Here is an 18803-nt window from a genome sequence, read left to right on the forward strand (position 1 = left end):
TTGATAATGTTGATTATATTATTTTCAATTTCGAGTCAGTCATAATAAACCCCTCATTAAATCAAATTTTGGACCCATCGCTATTAAAATTGCTTAGCAATAATCACATGGGTGTCTATTGGGCACAACAAATTAAACTTTTTCTGCAAATATTATATAGTCTGTTAATTTTAGCCTATGAATATGTATTATCATTGATTGATACTCCACTTAAATAAGGATTCACGTAGTCTAATTCATTTCACAATTATTGAGTATTTGGGAAAAAAATGCATAATTAATCGTACCTAGTGGACTTTGGTACTGTTAAATATGTAAATAGGGACATGTTAGGGTGCCACTACCCCTTAAAATAACACCATACCACCATTTCTAGCCAATTATTTGTACATGTGGACGAATAATAAGCTGCCACGTGGCAAAAAAAATCTGAAAAAGACGGCCAACAATTTGTTGTACAGCAATCTGAAAAAATCTGAAAAAGACTGTCACTATACAACAATTTTTCTTGTCCAGCAATATCCAACACGCTATATAGCAAGCTATAGATTGTTGTGTAGCGTTTATAATATTGTTGTGTAGCGTTTATTATATTGTTGTATAAGTAGTGTCACGGTGTCACTTTAAGAGGTGTTGTCCTTTTAACACAAACCTGTAAATTTATTATCTAAATCAGTGGAATTAATTTTAAAATTCTGTCTCTTCATTTATTTGTAATGTATATTGAATTTCATCATCGTGCTATCTGATTAAAAAGCTCAAAAAAAATATGATAAGATTTCAAATTATGAATATTAGTTATGGATAGTTAGAAAAAGAAATATAGTAGTACTATACGAGGTGCGTTATATTGCTAACTATTTAAGTTGCTAACTCATCAATACAATGTATTAAAAATGTCAACACGGTGACATCAAAATGTCAACACATAATATCAGCATATTTTATTGAAGTTCAACAAAATTATGTGTTGACATTTTAATGTCATCGTGTTGACATTTTTAATACACTGCGTTGAATAGTTAGCAAGTTAGCACCTTAAGAAAGTTAGCAATTGATCACACTCCTACCCCTGAACTATATACTCCAGTTTATTTGGTGTTACGGTGTTTGATCATCAATAAAAAATGTTTTTCATAGTTATGACAGTGATACTACTGCTTCATAACATTGTTGGCTCTTTCAACGTCAACGTTTCTTTTAACAATAGTCATTCTATTGGACATCCCTTAATTATTTCTCTCTCAGCATCTTTCTCATAGCCCTCTACTACCCATGTCACAGATATTTCTAGTGACACTGATATCAAAAAATACCCGAAAATGGTTAAAAGAGGTTTGAGTCCCCGCGTCACTAACAAATGTTCATATATGTTTCAGTAAGCTTTTTTAAATGACTAAGTCTATCTAACTTAATCTAGAAAAAGTAGTTCACATGAAGATTAAGGTAGGAAAAGGAAATTTGATGGCTTCATGTGATCACATTGAATTCATATCTGATATATTGAGCATGAGTTTATTTATTTATTATACTATGAAGTTTATAGTGTGTTTTAATCACAATGCAAATGCATTGCAGGTTGTTCTCGTGTGTTTTGCATATATTGCAGGCAAGTTTAGGGCTTTGGTCATAAAAAATTGATGTACACAAATCATGCACGTGCAATGCCTTGTACCTTTAATAGAAATATATATCTCCCTCAAATTAGGAGAGAAAAATCACGAGTTTATGCACTCATGCACGTGCAAAACAATGCTTTTATCTTTGGAAACCTAACCCAAATTAATGAAGATAGGAATCTTCAATACTAGTACTACTATAAATAAGCCTCTTCTCTCACAATTATTAATAAATACATAATTGTTAGTATTTCTTCCAAAACAAACTATTTGAATTGATGTCTGTGGAAGCTTTGGCAATGGCTGGAGTTAGTTACATGGAAAGTGGCATCATTTTTGAGAAATTGGAGGTATGTTACACTACACCTCCATATCTTGTGGTAGTAGCTGAAGAAATACAGAGTTGCAGACTCAAAATTGGTGCTCATAGAAAACAAAATGAAGAGATGATGAAAGCGAACATCAAGGAATGGGCGAAAGCTGTCGCCTCCGCCCAGGGTTCCATTGGTGTTAGGGTTGGAAATTTGTAACCTACGTAGATAGTTTTTTTTATTTCATATTTTGTTTTACAGATAGTTTATTTTATTTCATATTTTGTTTTACAGATGTACGATCTCCTAATTACAAAAGAAATAAACCTGAAAGGGGAATTTCTATAGTAAGAATTGAAAGTTTGGAGTTTCCACCATTTAACAAGTATAAAAGTGCTAGTACATCTTATATCAAACATATTGACAACTTACATGGTCGAGCAGTACGCCATCGTCTTCTTCTTCCAAACTCGAGAAATCTGTAGCTCGTTGCCCCATGACGATCTCTAGAAGCACGATGCCATGTCCAAACACGTCACTCTTCTCCGATGATTTTCCGGTGGATAGATATTCGAGAGCTATATGGCCCATCGTCCCATGAACCCGTGTTGTCACATTAGTTTTCCTCACATCCACGAGCTTTGTCAGCCTGAAATCACCAACAACGGCTTCAAAATGTTTGTCGGGGCTTTGACATCTTGGTGGATAATTTTCGATTGCAATGCTCGTGCAAGTACTCTAGGCCCTGCATTTTTCCCAACGCCACCCTCTTTCTGCTTGGCCGGTCCAAACGAGATCCTTGGGTTTAGAGATCTGAACCACCTAAATCAATGACATTGGTATCCGGAGAATTAGGGGGTTGCTGAACAATTCTGTGTCCATGATATATAGTCTTTCATTGTCCTATTCTGTAAAAATGTTTTTGGATGCACCATCTGGCCATTTAGATATAATGGCTGGAATTATCAGAAAATGCATGCTCCCTCTGTCCCATAAAAATATGGGCAATGAGTATGGCACGGGAATTAAGACAAAATTGGTAAAGTAAAAGAGAGGAGGAGGATGATATGATAAAGTAAAAGAGAGACGGAGAATGATAGATAAAGTAGTGTTAGTGGATAGTTGAACCTACATTATTAAATTGATATGGAGTATAACTTTCCAAAAATATGATGCACATATTTTTATAGGACGGACGAAAATGGAAAGTGCACATGGGACGGAGGGAGTATATTCAAATAATCAAGCATACATAAGTACCATCCCCCATTTAATTACCTTATTAATCGTGAAGTCATTGATCACCCTTTTATTGATGCTTTGAATAGCTTTAGTTTCTACTGTCTCTGCATCTCTATTCTTGCTCTTTCTTTGTGCTGGTACTTGAGCAGCGAAAATATTCCAATTTTCCTATCAAACAATATATCACCATAATCTGCAAATAAGGGCCTTGCCAGGACAAACATAAACATAATTTTTTAAATGAAATTCTTATGTTGACAAGTCCTATGTTATTCCTATTCCTAAACTTGATTTGGTTGCATACCTAAGGCATCTAATGTGAATCTTAACCTTTGAAGCTTATTCAGGACGGTTAAATCTGGCCTAATTGCTGAAGTGTGTGCTCTGATCAGTCCGACATTAACCCATCTCCCTACAGTTGTCATGCTACACTGCAAACCCACTGCCAATGATCTGATTGTCCCTCTTTTTGTGTAGTGTACAGTAGAAAGCAAAGCTAAATCAAGAGTAACACGTTTGCACCTCGAACATTTTGTTATTTTGACGTTGTCTGAGTTAATTGTTTCCCCTTGTTCTTGTTGCTTCTTCACAGCTAGCCAATGCCGATATATGGATGTTCGAGACATGCTGAATTTCTCTTAAGCGGCCTTGAACATGCCCCTCGTTGGTTTGCCGTTGACGGATGCTCGAAGTAGGAACTGAACAACTGTAGTGGTGTTGATAAACTTTTTTTTCGCATAAACATTTACCGACCGTATGAAATGATTAAGTTCGCAATTTCTGTACGACAAATTTAACAACCAATATCAAATTAGATCAAGTCAACAAAATAAAGGATTAAATAATTCAAGTCAAAATATTTACTTATTCTCTCTCCTATATAATATCCACTAACATTTGCTCTCTCATACTTTTCTTTATTCCTTTAAAATATCCAACTACTTTTTCTCTCTTCTTTAATTATTCACCAAATGTATTCTCTATTTACTGAAATTCACTAAACCAGATTGCATAAAATCTTGTGTCCAGAAAGAAACGTTTTGCATATTTATCAGGATGGAAAGAGTAATTTATTGTGATTTAAAAAAATATATTTTCTCTGTCTCAGGGAAGATGACATCTTCCTTGAACGATACGAAATTTTATGCAGTTTTATTTTTTGTTAGGTGAAAAAAATAGGGAAAATTACACCAAACATATTAAAGATTTCATCAATATTTTAAATTAATACAAAAGGTTTTGAATTTGCATAAATCATATAAAAAGTTTTATTAGTATTTTATACATTCTGTTATATTTCTTTAACACCGTTTAAAAAACTCCAATTATGGTTTGTATTTTTATTTAAAAACCAAGTTTGATGCTCTTCTTTAAAAACAAAAAGTTCTAAATAAAGGTTTAGTTTTTTGCTACAGCGAAGACATTGTTTAAAAGTTCCCCATTGCATATAGTGATATAGTATTAGCAAAGATTTACTATTTAAAAATTTCCCAAATGACACAGAGAGTAAATACTATAGCAAAACACCTTTAAAAATCAATATTTTGAAGCCCCTTCTTTAGAAACAAATAGCATAAAAAGTCAAACTTTTAGCTATTCGAAAGGCATGTAGAGGTTCATCTTCCTAAATTTCCATTAAGAAATAAAAAAACCATCTTCCTAAATTTCCATCAAGAACTATAAATATCCTAAGTGAGTTAATTTTTCTAAATTTTCATATAACTAAAATAATTTGATTGAAAATACATGCAAAAGTGTCATAGATGGGAATTTTAAACAAAAATTCCTAAGATTCAACAGAGGTTTTCGATCTTTTTTCTCAAAGCCTATAAAAATTAGACAAAAATCTGAGTTTACCTGTTATTAGACCTGCCCAAGGTTTACCGAACCGGCGGTTAAAACCGAAATCGTAACTGCCGGTTATGGTTCCGAACCGAAAACCGTGAGAATTTACCCGAACCGAAACCGTCGATTTAGGTTCAAAAATTTTCGAACCGAAACCGTGCTGGAACCGCCGGTTCCAAATCGGAACCGTGAAAAATCGCCGAAAAATCGTGAAACCAAGCCGGAACCGCAAAAACCGGCGGTTCAGAACCGTGAAAAACCGTAAAAAAGAGTCGGAAAACCGCCGGTTCAGAACAGAAACCGAAATCGGTGGTTTTGGAACCGGAACCGTAACAGTAACCGAAGTTCAGTATCAACAAACTAGTCCAAGAAAACAAGCAACAAATAAACCTCAAAGCCAGAAAAAGCAAGCTAAGCAAATGAAATGCACCCCTGAAGCAGAACAAAAAGAACAAAACCTAAACAGACATCAACCAACTAACTAGGAGGCAGAGCGAGCTATAATGCACCTTTATGTTTATCAGAGTTGCTTCTGTGATTATGCTCCGTCCATCTTCTAGCTTTAAGTAAGTCCTCACACATTTGGCTCGGTGAGAAAGGAAATTCGGGGCACCATCCTTCCATCCTTTATTCCATGCTCCAAGCCTCCAAATAATGAGTCTCTTCTCAGTTTCCCAGTTCGGTTCCAGTTTTTGAAATATAACTTTATTTCTGAGCCACCAAATAGACCATGAGATCACATAGAATAAGGAGCTCCAAATTTTAAAGTCAAATCTCGTAAAAGGTGCATCCATCCATGTAAGGAAGCAAGCCATCGGATCTTTGGGGAGACAAAAAGCAAGGTTCCAGCATTTGCATCCGAAATACCACAAGCTACTAGACAACTTGCAACCAAAAATAATATGATAAACTGTTTTAGGTTCCTCCCCACAAAATACACAAAGCTCATCCTCAACTCCGGGGAATCGGAATCTGAAAAGTCTCTCCTTTGTATTTAGTCTGCCATGTAGGACAAACCAAACGAGGAGTTGTGCACGCGGCGGAGCCACATTCTTCCATGCGAGTTTCCCATGACAAAAGCGGTTGCTTCCTTGTCCTACAATGCGACAGACCTGCTGGTAAAAATTAGAAACAGAAAAAGAGCCAGACTTGTCAAAAGCCCATAGTCTGACATCCCTCGCACTCTTACTCATGGAGTCATGACCCACAGCTAGGTAGAGATCTTTCACCAAATCCTCCTCCCATACAAATAGTCTTCTTCTCCATTTAAGCTTCCACACCCGTCTATTTTTTTCCCATTTGCCCATGCTCTCAATCAAGTTGTATTGTTGGGTAGAAATCATGAAAAGTGTAGGGAAGAGTGACTTTAGAGTAGCATTTCCAGTCCATTTATCAAGCCAGAATCTTGTGCTCGCTCCATTGCCCACTTTTATTTTTATTCCTTTCTCTGCCACTTCTTGCACTTCTTTGCTGAATTGTGAAAAGTTCAGAATTTGACACCACGTGCTTGATGAATTTCTGTTTTCCATCTTTTGGAACTCCCCGGTGTATCTAGTGTTATGCATAGAACTCACAACTTTCTTCCATGAGGGCATTGGTTTGCTGCAAATTTCCACCACCATTTAAATAACAGCGCTGCATTCCTTATGTGAATGTCTCCGACTCCTAGCCCCCCTTGATCAACAGGCTTCTGAATTAAATCCCAGGCAATCAAGTTTCCTCCCTTCGAGCCATTCTCTTTACCCAGAAGAATCGTCTTTGTAATTGGATAATGCGCTTGGCAACATTCTTCGGTATTCTAAAGAGACTGAGGTAGTACATTGGGAGGTTGTTGAGAACCGCTTTAATAAGAGTCAGCCTACCCACTTTGGAAAGAGTTGTCGTCTTCCACATTGCGAGTCTCTTCTCAACCTTTTCAATGATAGGCTTCCATGTAGAAGATTTTTTTGGATTAGCTCCTAGCGGAATGCCGAGGTAAGAAATTGGTAGCTTAGCCACTCCACACTTTAATGTTACCAAAATATCCTCAATCCATTCTTCCCCACAACCCATAGGAATGAGAACTGATTTCCCATAGTTAATTCTTAGCCCCGTCATCAACGCAAAGCAATTTAGTAGCTTTTTGTAGTTCTTCAATATGGTTTTGTCTGCAGGGGCAAAGATAAGTGTGTCATCCGCGAGCGAACTGGAGGTGTGTGACTGGAACTCTGTCTCTTCCAATGTATATTCCATCAATTACTCCAATTTCTCGTCCTTTGATCACCAGCCTGTTAAACGTTTCTACCACCAGAAGAAAGAGAAAAGGTGAAAGTGGATCCCCTTGTCTCAATCCTCTTTGAAGCTTGAAAGGTGAGGTTGGTGAGCCATTGACAAGTATTGACATAGAGGCTGAGCTCACACACTCCATCACCCAATCTGTCCACTTGTCACCAAAACCCATTCCAAAAAGAATTTCTTTCAGGACATCCCATCTAATTGTATCATAAGCCTTTTGGAAAGTCAATCTTTAGAATGGCCATATTTTGCTTGTTTTTCTTCCCCCACCAGCCTACCTCGTTTGCTATGAGAGCCCCATCTAAGATTTGCCTATGTTTGACAAAGGCTGATTGTGAGTCCCCCACTAAGTCCGGCAACACAGTGGACAATCTTCTAGCCAAAATTTTTGAGATACTTATACATGCTCCCAATCATATACTAATCGATCTAAGCCTTTTCTTTCGTATAAAAAAAATCGTAACGTAACCGCGAAACACCCTCGCGGTTCGGTTCCGGTTCAACAATTTCCAAAATCGGAACCGCCGGTTCCTGAACCGTGGGCACCTCTACCTGTTATTGAGAGAGATAGAAAAATACTCCAAATTTTTCGGGAGAGGTCGGTTATCGGAAAGTATTGCTAAGTTCATCTTCTTGAGTAAAATTCTATTTCCTCTAATATTCTACTACTGTCTCAATCCTTGAAAATTTGTCCCATTTTTTCATTTCCGCCCGTCCCTCAAAATTTGTCTTATTTGACTTTTACCAAAAATGGACCTCATATTCCACTAACCTATTCCTACTCACATTTTATTATAAAATTAATATATAAAAGTGGGACCCACAATCCACAACTTTTTTAACTTACTTTCCATTACATTTCTTAAAACTCATGCCGAGTTAAAGTGGGATAAATTTGGGGGGACGGAGATAGTAATATATTATAAAAAAAGTTAAAATACTAACGATGTTAAAGAATTTTAACAGACTGTATTAGTTTAAAACACAAATGTACTATTCAAGTTAACTAAAAACTTTTTATACCAATTTAAAATATTAATAAAATATTTTATATGTATAGTGCAATTTCTAAAAAAAAAATATAAATAAATGAGTTTCTATTTCTTTTTTTAAAACGTCATCTTGGACAGGAGGAACTAAAAAATGGTTCATCGACACTGGGAGCAGTAACTAAATTTACATTAATTTGAGAAAACGCCAAACAAAACGGTAGTTATATTAGTTACCAACTGAAAATTCCCACAGCCACAAACCACACTATCCATGGCTTCTTTCCTCTCCGCCCCTCCCTCTCTCTCCTCCCGCACTCCTCTTTTCTCTCTCTTCAAACCTATCCCCTCCTTCTCCGTCGCAACTTCACGAAGCAGGCGCCTGGTCCTCACAGCCTCAGCCAGAGCTCTCCAAGCTCTGATTTTCGATTGCGACGGCGTCATTCTCGAGTCCGAGCATCTCCACCGCCAAGCCTACAACGACGCCTTCGCCTATTTCAACGTCCGCTGCCCGTCTTCTCCCTCGCCCGCCCCCCTCGATTGGACCCCCGAATTTTACGACGAGTTGCAAAACCTCATCGGCGGCGGGAAACCCAAAATGAGATGGTGAAATTCTACTAATTCTTTTTTTTTTAATTTTTTTTTTTTTTGAGAAATTTGTTGTTGAAGGTATTTCAAGGAGCACGGTTGGCCGACTTCCACAATTTCGGATTCGGTGCCAGAGAGTGATGAAGATAGAGCAAACTTGGTTGACATTCTTCAGGTCATGCTTCTCTTTTTTTTTTCTTTTTTTTTTATTTGGATACAATGTTTAATTTTGATCCAATATGATGTTTTAGGAATACTAGTGTTTAGTCACATGAGATTTTATTAATGATAAGCAACTCATTCAATTTCATAATGCATCTAAGTTGTTGAAAAATTGGCTAGTTTCAATTTGAGAAATGGAGAAAAGGCCTAATTAAATCACGGGTGCATTTCTTATGTACGTGCACGACACATGAAGCGTTGTATCGAAGTATTTTAGTTGATTGTTTCGTAATGTTGCTGCAGGACTGGAAGACGGAGAGGTACAAAGAAATAATTAGATCTGGAACTGTAAGAACATCAATTTTTATACTAGAATGTGTTTTGCTTTTCCTAATTCTCCATGTCTAATGAGACTCCGCCAATTTTTCGAGTAGGTTGAGCCCAGACCAGGAGTTTTGAGATTGATGGATGAGGCAAAAGCTTCTGTAAGATAAATCATCATCTACATTATGTTGTAGGATGCCACAGTTGTCTGTTTTTACGTATCACTAATCGTTACTCTTATTTTTTCCCATTTCTCTTCTCCATTTTAGGGAAGAAAGCTAGCCGTCTGCTCTGCTGCAACTAAGAGTTCAGTAGTCTTGTGTTTAGAAAATCTAATTGGATTGGTAAATTTCGAACAAAATCACGATCCGTGTGAAGTTGATGTTTGCCTCGTCTAATCCATCTTCTGAATTAGAGAAGTCTTGTTTTTCTTGTATTGTTACAGGAGCGCTTCCAAGGCCTCGATTGCTTCCTAGCAGGTACTCTCGAAAAATGAGCGAAGTTCCTTGTTTTTCTCATCAAAAAAAGATTTGGATACAAACTCTTTTGCTTTTGTGTTGTTGCTTCGTTCGATAGGTGATGATGTGAAGGAAAAGAAGCCCGATCCAATGATCTATGTCACAGCCGCCAAGGTAAATAAGCTGTGCACACTGTAATGGCTAGTCTTATTCTTCCCATCAACTCAACTTTGTGTTGCTTTGATAGAAACTGGGCGTGTCGGAGAAGGATTGCTTGGTGGTAGAAGACAGTGTTATCGGATTGCAGGTTCACAACCGCTAATAAACAATTTTATATTCTTGAATCAGTCTATGATAGAAAAGAAAACACCTCCAATTGTGTTGATGCAGGCTGCAACGGGAGCAGGAATGTCGTGTGTGATCTCATACACGTCGTCCACTGCTAGCCAGGTGAGCGAGCACGTTGCTTATGTTATTCGACAAAGAAGTTATTTCAAGAAGTGAACATATTGAGAGTGGTGATTTGATGCATTTTATAATAGGATTTCACAGCAGCAGCAGCAATCTACCCTGACTTGAGCAATGTCAGATTGGCGGACTTGGAGGCGTTGCTTGGAGACGTCGTGGCTGCAAAGTAAATCTCGAAGGTTTACGATTTCCGGACTGAATCTTGCCTTATGGTAGCATTTATACATCAATGAAAATATAGTTGGTTTAAGTGAGTTGATAAGAAGGTATTGAAAGCTTCAGCTTTGCATTCTTGCTATAATTCAATCTTTTGGCTGCAAATGGCTATGGTTGTAATTGTATTGAATGTATTAAGACTTTGCTCAAGTGGCTTGATAAGCTCTAACAAACTCATGAAGCAATACTTATTTTCAGTATTTAAAATACATACAAATAAGCTAGAAAGGACTAAAAAGACTCATAATAAGGGTAATATAATCCTGAACACTTTGAATAACTCTAGGACTCCAAAAATCCAATGAGTAAGTAAAAAGTGACTGGTAATTATTTTGGGTTGCTCGTTTTCAAAAAATATAGCCTTTTATTCTTAATCTCAGGACTGATGTGATACGTAATCAGTCTATATTATAAGTCTAACTTGAATAAAATATACTCCCACCATTTCAAGGTAGTTGAGTCGTTTCTTTTGTTATTTGTAAAATTGAAATAAATAGTTTAATTGGAGAGAGTGTATGTAATTATATAAGAGAGAATATTATAGAGAAGAGTATTCTTTATATTATTTTCTCTCATACTTTACTCTCACCCCGCTATAACCATTTATTATTCCCTCCATCTCACAACAATATGCACGTTTTCCTTTTTAGTCCATCCCACAAGAATATGCACTTTCTAAATATGGAAACTTTTTTTTCTCTTTAATGAGGTGGGACCAATTCTCTACTAACAATTCTTTAAATTACTATTCTTTTTACTTCTCTCTTATTTTAGCAATTGTACATTAAAACTCGTGTCCAACAAAAAGTGCATATTCTTGCAGAACAGAGAGAGTATCATTTTGGAAAATGAGTGCGAAAAAGAAACGACCTAACTATATTGGAACGGAGGGAGTATAATCTAATTAATTAAGCAATAATATATAGAATGAATTTGACATACTACTATCTGCTATCACAAGGTTTCCTACTAATCAAAATGAATCTGCTTTCATTTTTATGGACAAAAAAGCTGTCGGTGACAATATCAGAACTGGAAAACTTTTACATGAAATCTATCTCTTCAATCAATCATATATCATCATCTATCAAAAATGAACAGAAGGGGTGGTGGCGCAGTTGGCTAGCGCGTAGGTCTCATAGCTACTGAGTGATCCTGAGGTCGAGAGTTCGAGCCTCTCTCACCCCATTAAATTTTTTTTGTTGTTCCCCTATTTGTTTTTGTGTTTGTATAGCTTTTTTCCTTCTTTTTTTGTTTTCAGATCAATTCTTTATCTTATAGGACATAAATTTATGGGCTGCGTCACAATGGATTCGTGCCCAAGACTTGCGTTTGGCCTTATAACACACGAAAAAACAAAAATATGCTAATTTCATACCACATATTCTGCCTCTATACTCCTTAAATATGGATTTACCACAATGTAAAAAATGTTACAAATACACTTGCTCTCTCTTATCAGTCAACCTTGCTTCTCTTCCCATTGTTCTCATGCTTGGGGACGAGGAACGACTTTAAGTGCTTGTATAGCTCCTTCGTCTTCTCCATATTGATCGCATGTCCTGCATTTTTTAGTATCACGAGCTCTGCGTTGTTTCCCAAGTGCCTGTCATCAATCCCCATATACCATATTCAGACTTCATACAGAGGATGAATTACTATTACATTTACCATTAATATAGTTGAGAGTTGAGACCTAACCTTAGATGGATTCGTGCCCAAGACTTGCGTTTGGCCTTATAACACACGAAAAAACAAAAATATGCTAATTTCATACCACATATTCTGCCTCTATACTCCTTAAATATGGATTTACCACAATGTAAAAAATGTTACAAATACACTTGCTCTCTCTTATCAGTCAACCTTGCTTCTCTTCCCATTGTTCTCATGCTTGGGGACGAGGAACGACTTTAAGTGCTTGTATAGCTCCTTCGTCTTCTCCATATTGATCGCATGTCCTGCATTTTTTAGTATCACGAGCTCTGCGTTGTTTCCCAAGTGCCTGTCATCAATCCCCATATACCATATTCAGACTTCATACAGAGGATGAATTACTATTACATTTACCATTAATATAGTTGAGAGTTGAGACCTAACCTTACTAATCTATGAGCCAATTCTACCGGGAAAACCTGGTCGTGTTCTCCCCATATTATCAATGTAGGCTGCAAAAAGGCGGCATCTAATCTTAGCAACGTTCGCTAGGAATGATCATTTGGAAAAGCATGAATCGATGGAGGAAAAACCTGAGTGATTTTAGGCAGATTGGAGAGCTTTCTATCCTTATGCAACGCGTAGATCAACTCTTTTCGTTCTTGAAGATTCTCTGTACACATTACCTACAACCATAGGGACAAAAACAACATTATAATAGCACAGAATTTGGATGGGCTTGGAAACATACATATCCACGAGTTGAGTGAGAGATATTATATCAAAGCAATCAAAAACCAATCCCAAATCCAGCAACAAAACACCAAGAAAATTAACACTGCAATTAACACTGCCAAATATCCAAATCCAACAAGAAACACATGAATCAAAATGCAATCTTTACATGAATAAAATCAGCAAGAAAGCAACAGGGCACATTCTTTGTAACATCACCCCTATTTCTCATCAAAATTAGCATTCAGTCTCTACCAAAATCCATCACAACATCATACATTGATCAAACCACACCCCACCACCAAATCAAACAACGCAATCAACACTGCTAAAACATCCGAATCCAACATCAAAATGCAATCTTTACATGAATAAAATCAGCAAGAAAGCAACAAAGCAAATTCTTTGTAACATCATCCCTATTTCTCATCAAAATTAGCACTCAATCTCTACCAAAATCCAACACAACATCACACATTGATCAAACCACACCCCTCCACCAAATCAAACAATGCAATCAACTTCCAAATCCAACATCAAAATGCAATCTTACATGAATAAAATCAGCAAGAAAGCAAGAAGGCACATTCTTCGCCGGCTTATAAAAAGACAGCCGCATCAACTCCCTCAGCTTCTCCGGCGTCTGCGCCAGCAAAATCTCAATAGCCTCATCCACAGTCCTCACCTTAAACATCCCCTCCTCCATATCCCTCTCCTCCAAGCAAACACCAGCACACCCAATCACCACCCTCTCCACCGCCTCCGGGAACCGCGCCGCCATGCTGTAAGCCACAAACCCGCCGTAGCTGAGGCCCACCACGCTCATCCGCCCCCTCACCCCCGCCGCCACCAAAGCCCGGTACACGCACTCCGCCTGAAACCCCTCACCCCTCTCCGGCCTCGAAGTGTAGGAGTCGCCGAAGAACAACAAATCGGGAACGTAGACGTTGAATTTCGCCGAGAGGGGAGAGACGAAGTCGCCCCACTGCCACATTGCGTTGGCGCCGATTCCGTGGAGGAGGACGAGGGTCGGCTTGTTGGGCTTATGGGCCTTGGGCCCCCAGCTGTGGATGAAGGTGCCATCGCCGAGGTTGGCCGTGAGGGAGCGGAGCCCGGCGGAGGAGAAGGACCACCGGTAGCACTTGTCCCTTGATGATGTGAAGCTGAAACACTTCCCCATTGATGATTTTCCCTCCAAAATTCAAACTTTTGGAGTCCCAGCAACGATTCTTTCAAATTTCTACTGGAAATTTGGGGCTGTTTCAGACTCGCCGTTGAGTTTCTTTTCTGTTGTTGAGAGTGTTAAGAGTTAAGAGAGTCTCCAATTAATCATGTACGGTCATATTTTTATTAATTGGATTTGGATTGGGGTTGGGTGGATTTTTTAATAAAAAACAATTAATTTTTGTTTTCCACTAATAGATAGGGAATCCCCACTTGCTATTTGACGATTGTCGCATGAGATTAATGAACGCCTGATTTAAAAGGCGCCACGTTAAATGCTTGATTTGATTTAGGTAGTTTGGAATACGTCAGAGTCAATTATTTTCAAAAATTTTAAGAGACATTATTGTATTATTTCTATCTTTAATAGGACATGGTAGCTCAACGACATAACATCTTGAATACTAGTCTCTCTGTATTTAAAAATTACTCCTTATTTTATGATTTTAGCCCGTTCATCCTAAATTAATTTATTTATAAAGTAAAATTTACCTATTGAGTATTGACAGATGTAATAAATCCCACTAGTAATTACACCACTAAAGTAGTACTTGGACCACGACATATTGTACTAATTCGAGTAATTATAACACAACTGTTCAAAAGATATTTAAAATGTAGCAATATAATTATCAATATCCTTCTCAAGAAATTAGTAGAGAGTTAGTACATATCATCGCATTAATACGAGTAAAGTACTATTTGGTCCTAAACATAAGGCTGAAATACGAAGTTAGTTCAGAATATTCAATTTTAAAAAAAATCAATTTCTAAACAAATGAAAACATCGCCGAATTGATCACGGTTCCGTCAAAAATTGACGGTCAACCGTAGATTGTTGGAATTTTGACCGAATTAGGCGATTTTGATTACTATAACTAATATTTCAAAAAAAATATTCCAAATTATGACTTTCTATCTCTTCTTCCTCCAAACTTCATTCTTCTGGCGACAGGTGGAAGACCAATTCCAAGTCGTTTATTGTTATTGAAGACATCCATTGCTCGATTAATCTCACTAATAGGAACAAGGGCGGCAGTCATATGTTCAGGAACAAAATAGTACTTTACTCTATTAATATAATGATAATTATTAGGATAAAATATACTCCTGTGTTCTCAAGGATCGGATAACATCCTAACACTGAAATGGCAGCAATAATAATCTGGTGGTGTGTGCAGCAATAGGACACTATCAATTTTCATTTCGACCATTAAGGAAATAAAATTAAAAGTAACAATAATAAAATTTACTAAAAATATAACAATTTTTTAAATTTTGGTTACCAAAACTTGAGAAGAAATTAATCTCCACCACGTGCCGATGGCGATAGTGTAATGAGATGATGAAAAATCAACAGATGATAGGATAGGACAGAAAAATCAAGAGAAGATGAGGGTAGGACACTAAATTTTTAATGAGGAGTAATTAAAATGGAAAAAGACAAGAATAAAAATATGTATAAAAATAATAATGTAATTAAGGGTTGTAAAAATGAGCATGTAATTGGACTAGCTGTTTCCGGCGTAGTCGAGGTGGGTGGGCACTCGTTGCATTTGTTGTGGCAGCACGGCGGCCGTGACCGTGACCCCGCCCGCGTTTTCTCCCAATCGTGCAACTAATTAAACTTAAGAGTATCCGCATCGCGTTTCAATACGGGCTCTATCTCGTCTCGGAGAGATGAGACCGCATCAAGACAGCTCGCCACGCACGTTGGCCACGTGGCGAGCTCCCGTTCGTCCGTGACGCCTACTCGCCGACCCGCGAGTGGGCGTCGTTTATATCCGCTGAAAAATAATTTTTTTTATTTTTTTTAATTCCAAGAAAAATTCACAAAAAATTACTAGCCTCTTATAGCCATTTTTTTCAGTTTTTTAATTTTTTCTATTCTTTTAAGCCCTCAATCACTTCTATAAATATCAAATTATTCACCATAATATAACTCTCTATTCTCACCAATCATTCCCTGATTATGCGGATTTCAATAAATTATAATATTAGGATTTCAATTATATATTTTTCGTATTTTCGGATGTTGTAATTTTTGTGGTTTTTACTGATTTTATGAATTATTAGTATTAATTTAATATTACAATGAAATATTAATTGAATTTGTTGGAAATAAAAATAAAAAATGAAATTGAAAGAATAGTTAATGGATGAGATGGTTAAGAAATGAAGAGATGCAAATGTTGTCTCTTAGTTAAGAGATGAGGTGGAAAGTACAGTGGGTCCATAAATAGTGAAGAAATGAGACAGTTAAGAGACGAATAAAAGATAGGGTTGTGGATGGCCTAAACCCTCCAAATTAATTAATTAATGTTTACAAACTCTAGACTAGAAGCATGCATTTGGGTGATTGTACCTTGGGTTGAGGAATCAGTAGTGAACGGGAAAACGATGCGAGGTGGAAAATGGATAGGAGTAGGATTAAGGGAGAATAATAAGTGATGGCACATGATTGCACTTTATGAATGCTCCATTTCATTGAGAGAGAAAGTAGCTAGAGGCACACAAATTACCGGCTGAAGTGATGCTGGTGTGGGGCTGACAACAACTTCACAAACAAAACAATAAATTGCTACGTAATAGAAATACTCCTACTATTATCATCACTCCCTTCGTCCCTTTATTCTACCCTGTAATTCGAATCACATTTCACTTTTATTATCAAATGGTAACTAGGTCTCACATTCCACTAGCTCATTTTACTCACATTCTATTATAAAAAAATAGACTTCATATTTCATTAACTTTTTTAACTCATTATTCTTTACATTTTTTAAAATTCGTGCACGCACTGAATGTGACTCCTTTGGTGAGATGAGGAGGGGGGGGGGCAATGTTGGTTCTTTTACGCTATTGTGGCTATGGCCATAAGTAGGTGTGTGGAAAGTGAAAGGTGTGGGTCACAAGGAGAAATTGTAAAATTTTGAATCCAATTATTTAGGTAGAGCTTTCTTGGAATTCGGAAAGATGGCCGCGCCAAGTTGCGACCTGGTCTGACGTTGCGGGGTACTCCTCTCGACCTTCTCAATGTCATGGCCCATGAAACTGAGACGCGCGAAAAGCAAGCCCACATTCGCCTCCAAGCGGATCTATGTGATGAAATTTGGATACGCACCAACATTTTTCCAGTATTGATGTTATATTTCATGTACTAATTTTAATCTCTATGTTTGTAATTTTCAATTTCTGAATGAAGAATGAATTTTCCGTGTTTTAATTGCTCAACGTTTTCAATTTACAAGTAAAATTGATTGAAGTTGGGAATAATGCAATTTAATAGTTGGGACTTGGATTGAGCCTATGGGGTTGTGGCTTTATGACATGAATGAGACTTGGGACTTGGATCCGGGACGGGGTTATGGTGCTCTAAGGCAACCTCAACAGAATCCGGTTCACTAGGGAGAAGAATAGCACATTGTACCAGGCATTACGCAAATCCCGTGGTCAAGCCCAGGTGAGGTCAAGTTGAATTAGCAATTTTCAATTTATTCATTTTTCAACAATAACCACATTCTAATAACTCATTCCACTCACATTTTATTAGGTTCCACACTCCACTAATTTTTTTCTCCATTATCTTTCATAAAGTCAAACATTTGCTTAAAACCTACGTCAATTAAAAGCGAAATATTTATTGGCGGACGAAGGAAATATACGTTTAATTTTTTTAGAAATTTGTAATGTCATTTTCAAGACTACTTTATGTTTATAATTAATGGGTATAATAGAAATCATAGAAATTATGTAAACAAAAATCCAATAATTGGGCCTACTTTATCCAGCCCAATTATTCCTATTAAATGAAGTCATTTGTCAAGCCCACAACTAATTCTTCCTTATTTTAATTCGCAGTTTCACCTCCCAACTTCACAACTTCAATTACTTTCCATGCGCAATCATTCCACAAATTTCACACGTTCAAAATTTGAGAGATAAACCATTTTCCAACGCAGTTTTATTCTTTTAAACAAAGGTAATTTCTTCTCAATTCACACCGCCGCTGCCCTTCTCGGCGGCGACGGAGAGACAGGCAGGGCAGCGGCGGTGGTGTGATGGGGATGCCGTGAACTCGGCGTAGATGGGCATCGGAGTATAGGAAGAATTTAGGAGAGAAGGAGAGTAAGAGAATGCGTTTCCTGATTTGATAAAGAGAGAAGGAGGGTACAGTGGGAATGCATTTTGGGGATGATGACTTGGGGCCGTGAGTATTACTTAGTTAAGAGTGAACTACAAAAATGGTATCCATAAAATACCACTTGCACCTTCTAAGAAACCCAACATTTCAAAAGTTACACTTTAGGTCACAAATTCAACCACGCTTTTAACCATCTTGCCATTGAGGCTACTAAGGGTGTAAATTTGGTATAGTGATAGTGGATGTGGATGGAAAATGGTTGCGCAACCAAACTTTATGATGAAATGTTTTTAATGTACAGTACTTGTTAAAATCCCAAGGTCACTCTATGATGGCCTAACAAACTTTTTATTTATGAAAATATATTTGGCATGTGTTCATTGAGTGCATTAAGTATTCAACCATGCATATTGTTTTAAAAATGTGCAGGTTGGTGGCGACGGACGTGGTGGGTGTTGAGTAGAGTCAATGAAGAAAATAAGTCTTGTTTAGTATATTCTGAACATGTCGTATCTTCATACTCGGCATCATTCCTTGTCTTGAACGAT

The 18803-nt window shown here is 37.2% G+C and overlaps 3 protein-coding genes and 1 non-coding gene across 5 annotated transcripts; 2 read left to right on the top strand and 2 right to left on the bottom strand.

The window, feature by feature from the left end:
• Window positions 1-2341: 2341 nt before the first annotated feature.
• On the bottom strand, window positions 2342-3798 carry LOC125210483 (probable serine/threonine-protein kinase PBL22). Its single transcript, XM_048110032.1, has 3 exons — window positions 3477-3798; window positions 3272-3365; window positions 2342-2579 (listed from the first exon to the last, which is right to left on the bottom strand). The coding sequence occupies exons 1-3, from the start codon at window positions 3796-3798 to the stop codon at window positions 2342-2344; spliced, it is 654 nt and encodes a 217-aa protein (XP_047965989.1).
• A 4731-nt stretch (window positions 3799-8529) lies between these two features.
• LOC125212108 (haloacid dehalogenase-like hydrolase domain-containing protein At4g39970) lies at window positions 8530-10693 on the top strand. 2 transcript variants are annotated; one of them, XM_048112163.1, is made up of 10 exons: window positions 8530-8886; window positions 8950-9043; window positions 9334-9378; window positions 9465-9515; window positions 9624-9698; window positions 9770-9833; window positions 9931-9986; window positions 10060-10119; window positions 10203-10262; window positions 10355-10693. In XM_048112163.1, exons 1-10 carry the CDS (start codon window positions 8555-8557, stop codon window positions 10448-10450), a joined length of 933 nt encoding a protein of 310 aa, XP_047968120.1. In that variant the 5' UTR covers window positions 8530-8554; the 3' UTR covers window positions 10451-10693. The 2 variants fall into 2 exon arrangements, with proteins under 2 accessions (XP_047968120.1, XP_047968121.1); XM_048112164.1 differs by having other exon boundaries at window positions 9800-9833.
• Window positions 10694-11599: 906 nt separating this feature from the next.
• TRNAM-CAU lies at window positions 11600-11684 on the top strand. The gene is given in 2 exon segments: window positions 11600-11637; window positions 11649-11684. It is a non-coding gene; the product is annotated as a tRNA-Met (tRNA).
• Window positions 11685-11849: 165 nt separating this feature from the next.
• LOC125212605 (lipase 1) lies at window positions 11850-14212 on the bottom strand. Its single transcript, XM_048112817.1, has 5 exons — window positions 13441-14212; window positions 12746-12838; window positions 12597-12664; window positions 12198-12501; window positions 11850-12102 (listed from the first exon to the last, which is right to left on the bottom strand). Exons 1-4 carry the CDS (start codon window positions 14065-14067, stop codon window positions 12354-12356), a joined length of 936 nt encoding a protein of 311 aa, XP_047968774.1. The 5' UTR covers window positions 14068-14212; the 3' UTR covers window positions 11850-12102; window positions 12198-12353.
• Window positions 14213-18803: the final 4591 nt, after the last annotated feature.

This window comes from Salvia hispanica, chromosome 3 (genome assembly GCF_023119035.1).
Source record: "Salvia hispanica cultivar TCC Black 2014 chromosome 3, UniMelb_Shisp_WGS_1.0, whole genome shotgun sequence".
In the NCBI taxonomy this organism is placed as follows: Eukaryota; Viridiplantae; Streptophyta; class Magnoliopsida; order Lamiales; family Lamiaceae; genus Salvia; species Salvia hispanica.

What these genes read in the sequence shown, in the direction of transcription:
- LOC125212108 (XM_048112163.1), top strand. Translation starts at nt 8,555, where the DNA reads ATGGCTTCTTTCCTCTCCGCCCCTCCCTCTCTCTCCTCCCGCACTCCT. An exon ending in GGGAAACCCAAAATGAGATG is followed by an intron (nt 8,887 to 8,949) that starts GTGAAATTCTAC and finishes TTGTTGTTGAAG; the next exon opens with GTATTTCAAGGAGCACGGTT. An exon ending in CGTCGTCCACTGCTAGCCAG is followed by an intron (nt 10,263 to 10,354) that starts GTGAGCGAGCAC and finishes ATTTTATAATAG; the next exon opens with GATTTCACAGCAGCAGCAGC.
- LOC125210483 (XM_048110032.1), bottom strand. Translation starts at nt 3,798, where the DNA reads ATGTCTCGAACATCCATATATCGGCATTGGCTAGCTGTGAAGAAGCAA. An exon ending in ATTCACATTAGATGCCTTAG is followed by an intron (nt 3,366 to 3,476) that starts GTATGCAACCAA and finishes CCTTATTTGCAG; the next exon opens with ATTATGGTGATATATTGTTT. An exon ending in AGAATAGAGATGCAGAGACA is followed by an intron (nt 2,580 to 3,271) that starts GTAGAAACTAAA and finishes TGGTGATTTCAG; the next exon opens with GCTGACAAAGCTCGTGGATG.
- LOC125212605 (XM_048112817.1), bottom strand. Translation starts at nt 14,067, where the DNA reads ATGGGGAAGTGTTTCAGCTTCACATCATCAAGGGACAAGTGCTACCGG. An exon ending in TTCTTGCTGATTTTATTCAT is followed by an intron (nt 12,839 to 13,440) that starts GTAAGATTGCAT and finishes CTATGGTTGTAG; the next exon opens with GTAATGTGTACAGAGAATCT. An exon ending in ATCTGCCTAAAATCACTCAG is followed by an intron (nt 12,665 to 12,745) that starts GTTTTTCCTCCA and finishes GCCTTTTTGCAG; the next exon opens with CCTACATTGATAATATGGGG.